The following is a 13,738-nucleotide window of genomic DNA, read 5'->3' as shown; positions in this document are numbered from 1 at the left end:
AAAAGACATTCGGGATGAAATGGAACAAACGAGACGGTACAAACGTGATAAACTACAAATTAGACACACACGGACTAGAGAAAACAAAGGAGACGCTGGTTACATCGGAGTATAAACAAGACGTGACAAACGAGACTACTGACAACACTCTCTAATGTGTTTGAGATACACAGTACAGAGCCGCACACAGTACAGACAGTACGGATAAAACTAGGCATGAGTCGGTACAAGGTAAACAGTACGGATGAGACCGATAATCTACACGAGAGAGTTTTAGATGAGACTGTAGGAAACCCTACAGACTAGACGAAGAGACACAGGTAGTACCGACAGATGGTACCAACAGTGCGATAAAAATTATACCCCGTGTCCAGACAGTTTATTGACTTGCAAAGGAGTTTGGTGAATCACTCCACGCGTTGTGACCATCAGCAGCATTGCTTCAGTATTTGTGGATCAAGTATTGGCATCGTTATACATGGTAGGTCTGTTCTGATTGACCGCAGTCGCACACTACTCCTGGAGAGTTTAACATTTTCCATTTGTGCATCAGGTATCCCCATCTAACATGGTTGTGCGATGCGGTTTAGGGCGGGGAAGATCATACCCAGGTATCATCTGCTTTGGGTCTTTTTTTTATACTGGACGAATCCGATGAGCTATAAAGCTCTTTTTCACAGATATCGGGCGCCGCCTGTGAACCAAAAAAAGTTGCGAGCGTACCCCACGTGACCACGATTCACGTCTGCTGCCACGAAGGACATAGCTTTGGGATGGCTCCCAGTAAACACTTTGCACCTTTGTGCGGGATTTATTGTAATTTGAACGTTTTATTCGCTTTCATCCTGGCTGAGAAATACGTATGAAAATAGTAAGCGCAATTTATAGCGCCGTGCGTGCTTCGCGTAAATCGGGCGCGTTGGATGGCGACGGAGCTCGGAAGCGAGGTGTCTGAACGGTGCATAGTTTTCGGCGAAGGAATGGAAGCCATATGACCGTGCCTAATGCCCCAGACATCTTGCGACAGGTTGCTTTGAAGCCGCTGTACTTTGTTGAGGTGTTTTGTCTGGTGTCCAAGTAAGGATGGCATTGCAATTAATCGAATCGGAGACTTCACTGCGGCCATAGTGGCCTTCACCGGCAGTGTATTGATAGCTTTGGGGGGGGGGGGGGGCGGGGGAAGCTTTCATCCAGCAGTGTGTTATTTATTTCGCGAACGCTTTTTCGCGTTACTTTCACACAGAGCACCAGACACGTAAGAAAATATATGTAATTAAATAAATACACCTCCATGTCGATGTTATGCGAGTGGACGTAAGCCCACGTAGCCGCACAGCCGCAAGACTGCCTCCTCCTCCAGCACGCACAGGGCAACCAGCCTGCCCGGCACGCCCTGACCTGACGCACTTCGCACCCGGAGACGATGTGCACCACGGGCTCCTGGTCCCCGCGTTCACACGGCGGGCTGTCGCGCGGTAGGACGCCCCATCGATGTTCGTGAAGCGGCGCGCTCCAGCAGTGCATTGCTCCTGGCTGGCGACGGCGACGATGACGTCGGTGACGTACGTGCGCGTGTAAACCCCGTCGCTGTCTCGGGGTGAGCGCAGGCAGAGCCGGCGTCCAGGCCGTGTCGGCGCCAGACCCTTGGCTCACGTCCCAGCCCAAGGCTGCCGACCCGTGGAACGCTACAGGCGGCGGCGCCGGCATCAGCATCGGAGGACCCTCGCCCACGCGCTCGGCGCACTCCGACCCCTGGGGGCCCCCGCCCTCCAAGCCCTTGGCTGCTGCGGACCCGTGGGGAGGGGGCGGGGGGGGCACTCCGTCGCAGGCGAAGCCGGCCGACCCGTGGGGGTCGATGCCCTCCCCAGCGTCGTCACAATCAGGCGAGTGGCGCTCGAGTGTTGGCGGAGAGTTCGTGGAGGTGCCGGTCGTCGCAGCATGGGCATTCCACAAATCGGGCGACCACTTGGTTATAGTTTTAGTAAACATAGCTTACATGTGGAATAAGTAAAATGTTAGGCCCCTCCGCACCTCCGATTTAGCCCATGCCTCCGATTAGCACGGTTGGCTACGTACGGTGCGAAGGAAGTTCAACATACAGACTGCTATTCCACCAGTAAGTCTTCCCCTCGTTAAGTTGTCAACTAATTTGTCAAGGACCGCTCTTACGGCATCGCATTGAGTTGACACTCAACCTTTGAAGCACCATTCACAATTTTTCCATCATCGCCACCGTCACCTGGCTTTTAGGTGTTCTCTTTTTACACGGTTGACTTGTCTTTAACGAGCATCGTGACACAAACACTACGCATGGCGAGCCTGGTTTAGTTGCACTGCGCTACCAAAAAACCGGCGACCCGAATTCCATTCCTGGCTACGGCTTACATTGGTGGCGATCATCTGAACCGATCCTGGGGCTTTCCTTGGTCAACTCATCCTTTTGAATTGTCTTAGCATAAAGCTGGCCGGGGCGTGTGGTGCTGACGACGAGACCGCCCTCTGGATGCCCCCGCCGGCGTTGATAGATGCTCGTTGACCACACCTACCCGCCCCCCCCCCCATTATGCTTTACACGGCTATAGGTGGGTTGGGTATCTCTGTCTTTGTGTCACGCAGGTGCCTTTGACCCTTTCACAGGGGTGAACGGCTCGGCTGGGGACGACCTCTCGGAATTCGACAGCATCCGCTCGTCGTCGCGAGGACACCGCGGCATGGCAGGTGGGCGCTGAGCGCTCGCGATGTCGTAGCGCCCGCGTGCCTGTCGGGCGTGCGGGTTACCGGCAGCCTCTGGCGAGTGTTAGCACTTTTCCCCGTTGATGGGGGCCGCGCATGTTCGGCCGAGGTTGGTTCAAGTTGGCACAGTAGGGGGAGCACAGCTGGTGCATCTGCCGGCCATCTCGGTAAGCCGACTCATGGCACCTGCTGGGTCTGTCCCGTGACCCCCTGTTGGCGAGCCTTCGAAACTTCACGTGGCCTCAGTGTACCTTGCCTGGCACAAGGTGCCGTAGTCACCGTCACTTCGCGGTGAATGTCAGGTATTGGCTCAAGGGACAGTCGAGATGCAATACAGCCAAGGTGGCCTGGGTGCGTGTATTGTATTTCTGTACATTTTAATCATCCTTTGCACTTTACGTAGCCAAGCGTGCTAATCGGAGGTGCGTTGTAGTGAGTTGATGGATTCAGTCTTGTCACCGATGACTGTTTTGTCTTTTTAGTTTTTCTAAGTTTTTTTTTATTATTTCAAACTTTGAGGAATAAAACGTTTCAGTTTGATTATCGTACACTTCACGTAACTTTAATGTTCAGCGTTGGGTTAAACGAGGCCGATTTGAAGTGACTTTAAATAATTCTCTGACGTAATAATTTTTTTTCTCAATTTCACTCCAATCATGCTGTTGTTGTCCACGTCATGTGATGATGGTTCTATTGAGCAGTGCAATCCCGTACGTGTTAGGTAGCGGCCCACAGAAGCGAATATCACAGGGCTACACCTGAGATTCCTTCAGGTGACGCTAAGGCGTGGAACTTTCCCACAGAGTATTGTGACATGAGTCAAACCAAATTGTTTTTTTAAGTTGCAAGTTTAGCCAAATCCAGTGCAGAGCCAAAACTTTACGTGGTGATTTTTTTTTTATACACACGGTGATGGATGACCGGACTGGGACCATCAACTCCCCACACTTGCGAACACGAGTTGATCACGGGGCGGCTGAAACCTGGATGTTGTCCCAGGATCTCGGCAGTGTCAGTACCCGTGCTCTGACCTCCGGAGCTTCCTGACCGCCTCCCGGTTTCAGAATAAAACAAAAATAACAAAAACCTTTCGGGACGCAGCGGGCGTCCAGTTGCCAGGAAACGCGAGCGCTGCAGATGACTCGTTAGCGTTGGCAAGGTAGGTCATTAGCTGGGGCGCAGGGAGTACGCAGTGGGTGGCATGGAGCTTAAGTGTTTATTATTTATGTAAAATGCAGATAATTGGGCAGCGGTAAACCCTTTAGGAGGTTATTCTTTTTCTCTCTGATTTGTATCGGCGTTGTCACAAGTCAATAAATAAGTAACCTGATTTTTTTTGTTATTGAGTTCAGAAGTTGGTGCGTAATTGATTGATAAACAGACGAGGGTTGAAATTGACAGGGGTGCTTCCCCACATGCTGTTGTGTGTGCATGATGCACGGTGTGCTTTGTCAGCTCGGTCTTTCATTTAAGATTTGTTTTTTAAAAGATTGACAAATTAGACGTTGCGTCACCTTTAGTCGTTCCGACCGAGTCTCGATGTTGTGTTACGGTTATGTTTCCGGCGAAGTGCGTTCTAGTTTATTTTTTATTGGAAAAGTTATGGGACGGTTCATTCATTCATTAAAAACTTACAGGCTGTAGCTTATGCCGCTTGCCCCCCTCTCCGCATTTATTGCTTTTTCACAGAAATGCAAAGCTTCATAATGCCTAATGCACTCTAAAGGCCTTGGTGACGAATTGCGTGCGTGTTAAAAAAGCACAACTCTCGTACATTTGAAAAGAAAAAAACATTTCTCATGGAGTTAAGCCAACGAATATAAATATTACTTACCCCATAACAGTTTTAAAAGAAAAATACCAAACTCATGCAAGGGGGGGGGTGTCTGCTGTTAATGTGCCTGAATGAAAGTGCACGAAATTGCCATTCTGGCAGCAGCAGAGTTGGGTCCGCTCCTTTGATCAGGTTAGACGTGACGTCAATTTAACGTGTGCATCTCGTGCTCAGGAGTGAGGTGACGTTCTAGAGCAGTAGTTCTTAACCTGGGTTCGATCGAACCCCAGGGGTTCGGTGAGTCAGTCTCAGGGGTTCGGCGGAGGTTAAGACACACATCCGACTCGTATGATTGTGCACCAGTAAAACATATACCTATGTTTTGAATTTGAAAAAATCATATTTTATTTTTCCAATTAAGAAGGGTTCGGTGAATGCGCATATGAAACTGGTGGGGTTTAGTACCTCCAAAAAGGTTAAGAACCACTGTTCTAGAGGAATGCAACATTCGTTATGCCATGGCGTTTGTTTTTGCCCGCATGGCACTCGCTGGCAGGAGCAAGCTTTTCCAGACTGCGAGTCGTGCAACAATGCGTAACATATGTTAGAGTTAACGTGCGTCCAGTGTGGCATGGGAATGCAACACGGCGTATTTGTTGGAATGACATTATTAGGTAGTAATGTCAGCAGATAAAAAAGCAAGTGTAGATTATAGTGCAGCTACGTTCAGTCTGGGACACTAAATGTTCTTTGTAGAATTCCTGCACGTTCAGAAGAAGACAAAATTGGCTGTGTGATACAGCCATTCAACGCTGTCATCATCATTATTGTTGTCATTGTCAGCCATTGTCTTACCCCTGCTGAATGAAGAACCTACCCACACACCGTCACCATTTTTCATTGTCCAGTACTTTTAGCATCCATATCACTCCTTGCACGTGAACTAATCTCTTTGCTCCAATGAGCTGTTAAGATTATTTTTAATCTCTTTGCTCCCAAGAGCTGTTAAGATTATTTTTAAACACTTATTCTAGTAACGTTATCTCAAGCTCTACGAGACGAGTCATTTGTCCGAGTATCAGACCACAATGAAGTAGTCGATTACAACTCTTAGTCAACTAACCGACTTGATCCACTCACCGTTCCAGCTCTGTCCACCATCAGCGCCATGGCGATGGCAGTGACGACCGTGGCTCCCGTGCTTTATTGGGTGCGGTTCTTTTTAAATTTTCGTGCATCCGTCCACCCAAATCAAATGTCCTTCCGGTAGCAAGCAGTGCAAGGGGACCCTCCTCGAGCAGCAGCGGGCAGACCAAGTGGTGGGTATCGCACGGCCTGCTTGGTAAGGTGGGGGGAGAAGGTGGGCGGTGGATGGGGGAGATGGTTGGTAGGGGGAACGCAGCAGGCATCTTTTGCAGCGGTGGAGAGGGCTGACCACGCGCGCGTCTCTCGTCTGGAGCAGGCGGCATGGACCTGCTGGGCGGGGACGACTCGGGCAGCCGGAGCCCGGACGCCTTTGAGCTGTCGGGGCTGTCGAACTCGCTGTCGCAGCAAGGCATGATGGCGCCGCCGTCGTGCCGCAAGACCCCCGAGTCGTTCCTCGGGCCTAACGCGGCGCTCGTCAACCTGGACTCGCTCGTCAGCAAGTCGGCGCCGCCGCCAGTCCCGCAGGCCAAGAACCCCTTCTTGGGTACGCGGTGGGCTCGCGCGGGTGGGCGGGCAGTGACTGTTTTGGAAAGTCGTAGGCGGCGGTTGTGGGATGGCTCAAATGTGGAATTTTCTGCCACTGGCTGAAGGCCACGGTTGGAGATTAATCCTGCCGCATTGCCTGTTTGAACAGGTAGATGCTGACGCCGATTCTGATGGTGTTCGTCCAGTTGAACTGACGATTACGATTTTTTCGTAAAAAAACACGTTCACTTGTCTATGCATGTACTCACCCACGTGCTCGCTTAGCACTTGTCCACACAATCGGTATCCTAACCGTCGCACTCGCCCACGTGCCCGCCCATGCACTCACCCACCACTTCACCAAGTCATCCTCACCTACATACCCACCAATATACTCACCCTCTCGCACCAACTTGCTCGCGCTCGCCAACGAGTACACCCACGCTCCTCCTGACCTGTGTTCGTTCACCCACACACACTCGTCAACACCCTCGCCCACTCACCCACGTTCTTACACACTCGCCACCCACATCTTCGCCCACACGCTCGCCCATGCTCTCGCTCATCCGCCTGTGCACCCGTCCGACCGCGCGCGCTTGCAGGGGTGGCGCCGGCTCCGGCACCGTCCGCCTCGTCCACCCCGTCGGCCACCAACCCGTTCCAGCTGAACCAGCCGCCGTCGCTCACGCTCAACCAGCTGCGCTCCAGCCCGGGGCTGCCCGCGCAGGCGTTTGCGGGCGGCGCCGTTCCCCTCGCGCCCATGCCCCTCGTGGGCGGCCCGCCGCTGGGCGTCATCGGCATGGGCCCGTTGCCCATCGGCATGCCCGTGATGCCCGTGATGCCGGGCATGCCCGGCGCCCTGCCCATGATGCCGCCGGGCATGATGGGAAACATGCCCCTCTCCATCCCCGGCGTCATGGGGACGTTGCCCCCCGCAGCCGCTGGCGTGGGCCGGCGATGTCTCGTCGGCGCAGTCTGGCCAGCCCGGCGGCACCAACAACCCCTTCCTTTTGTGAGGGCCGTGGTGCGGCGGTGGTGGCGGCGGCGGCGGCGGAGGCGATGGCGGGCAAAGGAAGGGCGCTGGCGGTTGGGGTTTTGTCCGCACGTGGCGACTCGCGAGTGTGACTCTTGCGTGTCGCGCCAACGAGCGGAGGGACCCCGCCGTGGCCCCGTCACCTGGCCCCCCCAGCCTAGACGTAACTGACGCGACTGCGGCACGCAACGGGGGGGCGGGGGGGGGCTGTTCTGCCGGAGCCTCTCGACAATGCTCGCGGACTCGGTGGCTTCCGAGTGCCACGAAGAGGAACACTCGACCCTCAGCGCTGTGAAGGCAGCTGCTCCGGTTTCCCCACCCCCCCCACACTACGTTGATTTCTCTCCGTTTGCTCGCTCGCTCGCTCGTCGGTTGGCAAGTCGGTGAGTGAACGAGAGAGAGCGGGGTTTGGTGCGTTTTCTGGCAATTTAAAGCAGCACACTGACTGCGTGCCCGCCCGCTCTATTGCAACGGTAAATGCAATGGATGTTAATGCGAGTGGCGGTGGTGGCAGTAGCTGTGGTTGGTGTGTCGGGGCTGCACGGGAACCGTGGTGGCGAACCTTTGCGTCGAGGTACAATTTGTGCAGTAACGTTAGGCGGCTGTACTTTACCACTCTTCATTGGCCGGTGTAGGTTTCGTTTAAAACATTTTATTTTGTGGGAGTGCGTAGTTATTATTATTCCACCGCTGTTATCATTATTAATGGGATTTTTAATATTCATGGTTTTTTTAAATTGTAAAAAAAAAAACTATAATTATATTTTGCAAAACGACTAACTTCGGATGATACAGTACTGGGCTTATTTCCTACATGTTTCTTTTTTTTTGCCCCATGCTCATTTTTCCTTTAAAGGTGAGGCGTTCTCCGCCCGGATTTTTCCTGGTTTTAGCAGTTGAATATTTATCTTCTATTATAATTTATTGTGTATCCCTGCATGTGGTGACTGTATTTCTCAACGCACACAGTACCCGCGTCTCCGTCTGCCGCAGCGTCACGCCCGAGGCCGCCGCTTCATCTCTGCAGCGACCCTCTGAAACGTTCACGTGTCCTCCGTCGGCCGCTCCGTCCACTCGACTGTATTTGCATAAACCACTGTTGACCTACCGTCGGTCGGTTACCACGGTTAACGAACTCCACATTAGTGCCATTTTAAAAACGATAGTAATAGCCAGGACCGGTGGCGAGTAGAGGTTTGTGCGAATGGCTTTCTGGAAAGAAAAGGAATTTCATACCACATTTTGCAATTCCATGTATGTACACATTAATATAAATGCTTCTGTATAAACGTTATGCCAATAGTTTGCTGGAAAAAGTGGGTGTAAAGAGAGTGTCGGGAGTGTTGTTAAGTGGTTTTCTTTTTGCTTCTTTGCTCAGTTTAAGACATCGGCTACCACCGCAGGGCGTGTTACAGCGCGACGGATGACCCCGTGGTCTGGTCCGGATCGTACCAGCGGGAACAGGGGGGTGGGTGTTGAACAGGAATCGTGTTCTTGATGGAATTGGATCCCAGTGCAAGTTGACCCAGGCGATTGGACTGTACACACACACAGCTGTTGAAGAGTCCACAGTCGACAACGTGGACGCTTTTGCCATCGGTTATCAGCCGGCTGATGGGCGAGCGACGAGTTGCACGCAACGGTGTAGACGCTGGGTGGCAGTGAGGTTGGGTATCGTGCCAAAATTGCACGGGACCCATTGGCTCCCGTGGGAATACAGCAACGTGAAGAAGGGTAATCCAGTTGCGTTTAGTTATTTTTTGGTTGTTTGGTTTTATATAAATAGCTACCATTAATACGCCTTTGCCCAGGAGAGCCTCGCCGAGTTTTAGTGACGAAAAACATTTATTTCAGAAGGGAATTTTGGCAAATTACCGAGTGGTTTGTTTTCTATGCTTCACCTGTAAATTTGTGTGATCACGAAATCGTTTTACTGTAATCTTTCATTTTTTTTTTCTCTAAGCGTTGGATCCTTTCCCCGTGTCATTTGCGTCCGTGTGCGCGCACGCGTGAGCGTTAGTGAGCAAAGAAAAACAAGAGATATCCTCCCGTATCTCAAAACACTTTCTGCCAACCACTTGGCGGCGAGACGAATTGGCGCTGGGCCTTGTCGGGTCTACCCTCTCCGCCTGCTGGACGGCACCACGACCCTCGTGGGTCGTTTGAACGCGCGCACCGCGCTCAACCCCTACCACCCCTTCCATCGTTACACTTTGAGTTGCTCGCTCGTTGCTTTGCGCACTTGGACACGCGTGGGTGTGGACCCGCTGCTGTTCCGGGTGACCGCCGCGTGCGGTGGTGGATCAGCGGTTGGCGCGAAATCTTGTTTAAGCGACATCACCAAATGCCATTAACTTTCTTTTTTCGAATGTTCGTGAGGTTTTCGCCCCGCGAGCGGGACCGCCGCTCGCTTGCATTGACCTGGCCGACCTGTATCGCACGAGCGCGCAACCACGAGGCGCCAATGTTTGCACCCACGTCAACTGAATGCCTCACCAAGTCTGTGTGACCGCCCCCCCCCCCCTCCTCAAGCGAGTGTGGAGTCACATGTTTGGCCAATTCCTTACAGTATTTTGCACGTGGGAGGAAACTTGGGAAGTGCCGGGAGGAAAACCCGCACCGTACGAGGGGGATGACGTTGACAAGTACACCCAACAGGTTGCCGCAGATTACTTTTTAAGATTCGGTCCTACAAGTCGTCCTGCCGTTTTCATAACTGTGTAAGAAAGGGAATGGAGTTGCGCTCACACTCAAGTTTTTTGTCTCCCGACCCGTCGCCACAAGCGTTAGACGGCGCTCAACTCCGTCGGCAGTCTCGAGCCACTCCACATTCCTATGGTGGGGAAGCACACGTTTTTTGAGTGTGGTCATTAAATGTGGCGGACAGATGCATACGACCATCACGGACGTGTGGGCACCACTTAGCATCAGGGCCCGGCGCAGATATTTCACTCGCTAGTAGTGCTTCAAGTGGCAAAAACGAAGAGGTATTTTAACGTGATGACCGAACACCGTTTGCACCACCACCACCTTCCAGCGGAACCCCACCGCGGAGCAGTGTGAGATTAGCTTGCGCAAGGAGACGGATGGATTGTTGCATAACTGATGATGATGGTGATGATGATGACGACGATGACGACTTGGTAATGTTGTGACATGTTGACTTTTATTAAAAATCATAAAGAAATTGATACGCGTGGTGACGCACTGCATTGTGGACCCGGGCCCCAAGCTGAGTTTCGATTCCTGGCTGCAGCTTCCAGCGCGGCGGGGCGAGCGATGTCAGAAACCAAACGACAATAAAACCTCTTGGGCTGGTCAAACAAGCTGGGTAGGCGGTCAGCCAGCAGTGGGATTGACCGCTGTGTTTTGTGAGCGTTGCCAACCTTTGTGTGGTTGGCCGCGCGTTACATCTGCTCCGTAACTCGTTGACTCAAAATGTTTTTTTTGCCAAAAAACGCCGTCAGCTCGCGGTCCACCCACCGCTCCGGGTTTACCAGGCTTGTTTCACATCAGTATTTTGAGTTTTTTTCGGTAAAGTAACGTAGGTAAAAAAATAAAAATGAAAAGCAACTAAGGCAGACTTAGGCGGTTGTTCTTTCGCTGTCTGTCCTCACCTGAAGACGGACGCTTGTGTTGCGCCCGAAACGTCGTGATTTAATTTTGTTTTTTATTTTATTTTTTTAACTACGTGACTTTACCGAAAAAACCAAAGAGTATGGATCCTTGCAGTCACGACAACTTCAAATCTAGAATTGTTTCACATCGTCATCTGCACGCGCGGCACGGCTCCCATGATTGTGTTATTCGTGTCCTAGGCGACACAGGTGCCGATTCAAATTGAAGGGCACCGTCATTAATTTTATTTTAACGAAATCTCTCCAATTGAATCGTTGGCTCTCTAGGCGCCCACTTGAGGGGGGGGGGGTGTGCATTTTAGCACGTGATGACTTTTAACGTGAATTCAAAAGAAAGATTTGGTGATGCTGCGTTGGCTGCGTGCGTGTGTGTAACGAGCACAATACAAAGAATATAACGCGTGACGTGTCGGGCAATGATTGCGTATGATGGCGATACGTTCAATGAGCTACAATGCCAACGTCGAGGCCTGCTTCCCCACAAGAGGGCTTCGGCAGAGTTTCGTGGAGTTTGTCTGCGCCAGAGTTTGGGTTGCGTGGCCCCAGTTACGAGTGAAATGCGTGCATCGGCCTCGGCGTTCCGAAGCGGTTCGTGATACAATGACCCTTCTCCATAGCACACCAGAAGAAAGGCCACTTGCCCGAAACGTCAGCTATTCCCCTCCCATTTAAGGCCACAGTGTTCGTGACGAATGAGTGGTTTTTCGTGCGTGCGTGTGGCTATGAATTCGAGCGATGATGACGACGACTGGTTAACGCTGACGGCCGTACCGCGGTGTGTGTGTGCCGTGCGAGAGGTGGGGAGTGGGGCAAGAAACGTCGCGGCGAACCAAACAACCATCACGAACAAGCCGGCGCACATCGCCGTGGCGAGGGCGCGCCCCCTTGTGGACACAGACGGCACCGGTTCGCCTCCCGCCTGCGGGTGGCAGAGGTCGCAACCGGGTACCCGATACCCGTACCCTACCCGATACCCTGGTGCGGCCGGGTACGGGTAGGCCGTGAGTCACTGGTGAGTAACTGTCACTCATTTCGGGTAGGGAACGGGTACCCGTATCCGGCCGGGTACGGGTACCCATTTGCGACCCTGGTGCGGCCGGGTACGGGTAAGGAATCAAAACCCGTTTACGACCTCTGGCTGGTGGTGGTCACACGTGGGCTGGTGGGCACGCCGTTCACGCGGCGGTCGATGGGTTCGTTCGCCTTCGAAGCTATCGCACGAGAGCGCGTAGATCGCGCACCTTGGCGCATCCGTCTGTCCCGTTCACTGCCTTCCTTGGTGAAGACATCTGGGCATGAAAGGGTGGTCTTGTATTGTGTACGAGTACATCCAGCCAAGCGATGGGACGGGGGTCCATCGATGGGACGGAGCAGATGAAATTATCTCTGTGCAGGTGCTAGGTAGGTTATTGATTGTATCGCACTGTGAGTGAGAGGCCTTCATCCAGCAGTGGATTATGATGGTGAAGAAAGTCTGCCCCGTTTTAAGCCTTTTTTTATGAGAAACGCGAATCCCCATGCTGTACGTAATGGATGCGTTTCTGCGCTGTATATTTTCTCTCGTTTAAACTTTTGCATCCTGAACCAATTTGAAACGTAGGTACATGTGCACACGTGCCCGCAACAAACACACTCGCACACAGCCGCCGCGGAGACCCTGAAGGCAGTGAAGATATTTTTTAAAACATTGTCAACGCGTATGTACATACTATGTAACCTTGCTTATGTTGCAACAATAATAACTCTTACATTTCGATTTAAAGCTTTCGTGACTGCAGGGATTCATCTTCTTGGTTCTTTGGGTAAAGTCACGTAGAAGGGAAATAATAAAGTAATAAAAATAAAACATAATAAAATACAATTCTCACGACGTTTCTGCTTGCGTTGTGGCCGAAACGTCGTGATAATTATTTTATTATGTTTTTATTATATTTTTAAATGTTTTATTTTTATTATTTTATTATGTCCCTTCTACGTGACTTTACCGAAAGAACCAAGAGGATGAACTCTTACATTATTATTAAAATTAACACGCACCACACACCAACAGCGGTGGGAATGCATTTTGATCCATTCACGGGGTTTACTTTGATTTAGAAAAAATGTTTTACTTTAAACGATAATTATAACAAACGGGAAGTTAAATGAACAAGCATAGATAGCGTTGTCTCTGAAGCCGTCGTGAATGTCATCGTCAATGCAGATCGACAACGACACAACAGCCGGTTTTTTTGTTATTATTTTCACTTCGGTTTAAATTTTATTTTGCTACTTTTATGAACATCGAATTCACTGTGGTATGGAACTCTTTAGTAACGCCGATCCCAGCGAGTTTATGGTAACCGATGTAATAATAATAACATGTCGACGGCGAATGATGATGATGATGATACTGGGTTGTCGCCTGATGCATTAGAAACTTAAATAAAAAAAATACTCAACGTTGTACACACAGTGACTGTCTCCTTTGCATGTCTTCATATCGGCCCTGTTGTGCCGTGCTTTTAGTAATCGCAATGAATAATGATGTCAACTTGTCACACGCAGCCGCATGCGATCACTGTCACACAGAGAGAGAGAGGATCACTCGGGGGCGTGAGACGACACCACAGACAGCCGCGTTCGTTCGAGCATTGGTAGGAGGAGGGTGGTAGAGCTGTTTGCGCGCTGCGATACGAACCCGGCGACACGAGTTCGATTCCCGCTCACGGCCAACATCAGTGGCGACTATCTGAACCGGTCCTGGGCATCCCCCCTAGGTCGACTCGGCCTCAAATGAGTACCCGGTGCGTTGTGTAAACATCGACACTGGGGAGACAAAGGCGGCCGGGCGTAATGCTAGACACCCACCCACCCCTCGTGTGCCGTTCTGGCCTTCATCGGTGCTGC

At 51.5% G+C, this 13,738-nt stretch overlaps 1 protein-coding gene across 1 annotated transcript in view; it reads left to right on the top strand.

Annotated features, from left to right (window-relative positions):
• The window catches only part of LOC144730261 (epsin-2-like), a 44,536-nt gene extending 37,221 nt beyond the window's left edge, over positions 1-7,315 (top strand). Inside the window, 5 exon segments of the mRNA XM_078610926.1 lie at positions 1,608-1,883; positions 2,617-2,718; positions 5,970-6,197; positions 6,781-7,106; positions 7,108-7,315. Of these exon segments, the coding sequence (XP_078467052.1) occupies positions 1,608-1,883; positions 2,617-2,718; positions 5,970-6,197; positions 6,781-7,106; positions 7,108-7,194 (1,019 nt within the window). The 3' untranslated portion in view covers positions 7,195-7,315.
• Positions 7,316-13,738: the final 6,423 nt, after the last annotated feature.

This window comes from Lampetra planeri, chromosome 35 (genome assembly GCF_965212315.1).
Source record: "Lampetra planeri chromosome 35, kcLamPlan1.2.h2, whole genome shotgun sequence".
Taxonomy (NCBI): domain Eukaryota; kingdom Metazoa; phylum Chordata; class Hyperoartia; order Petromyzontiformes; family Petromyzontidae; genus Lampetra; species Lampetra planeri.
Note: the sequence above shows the minus strand (reverse complement) of the source record. Positions and strands in the feature narration are given on the sequence as shown.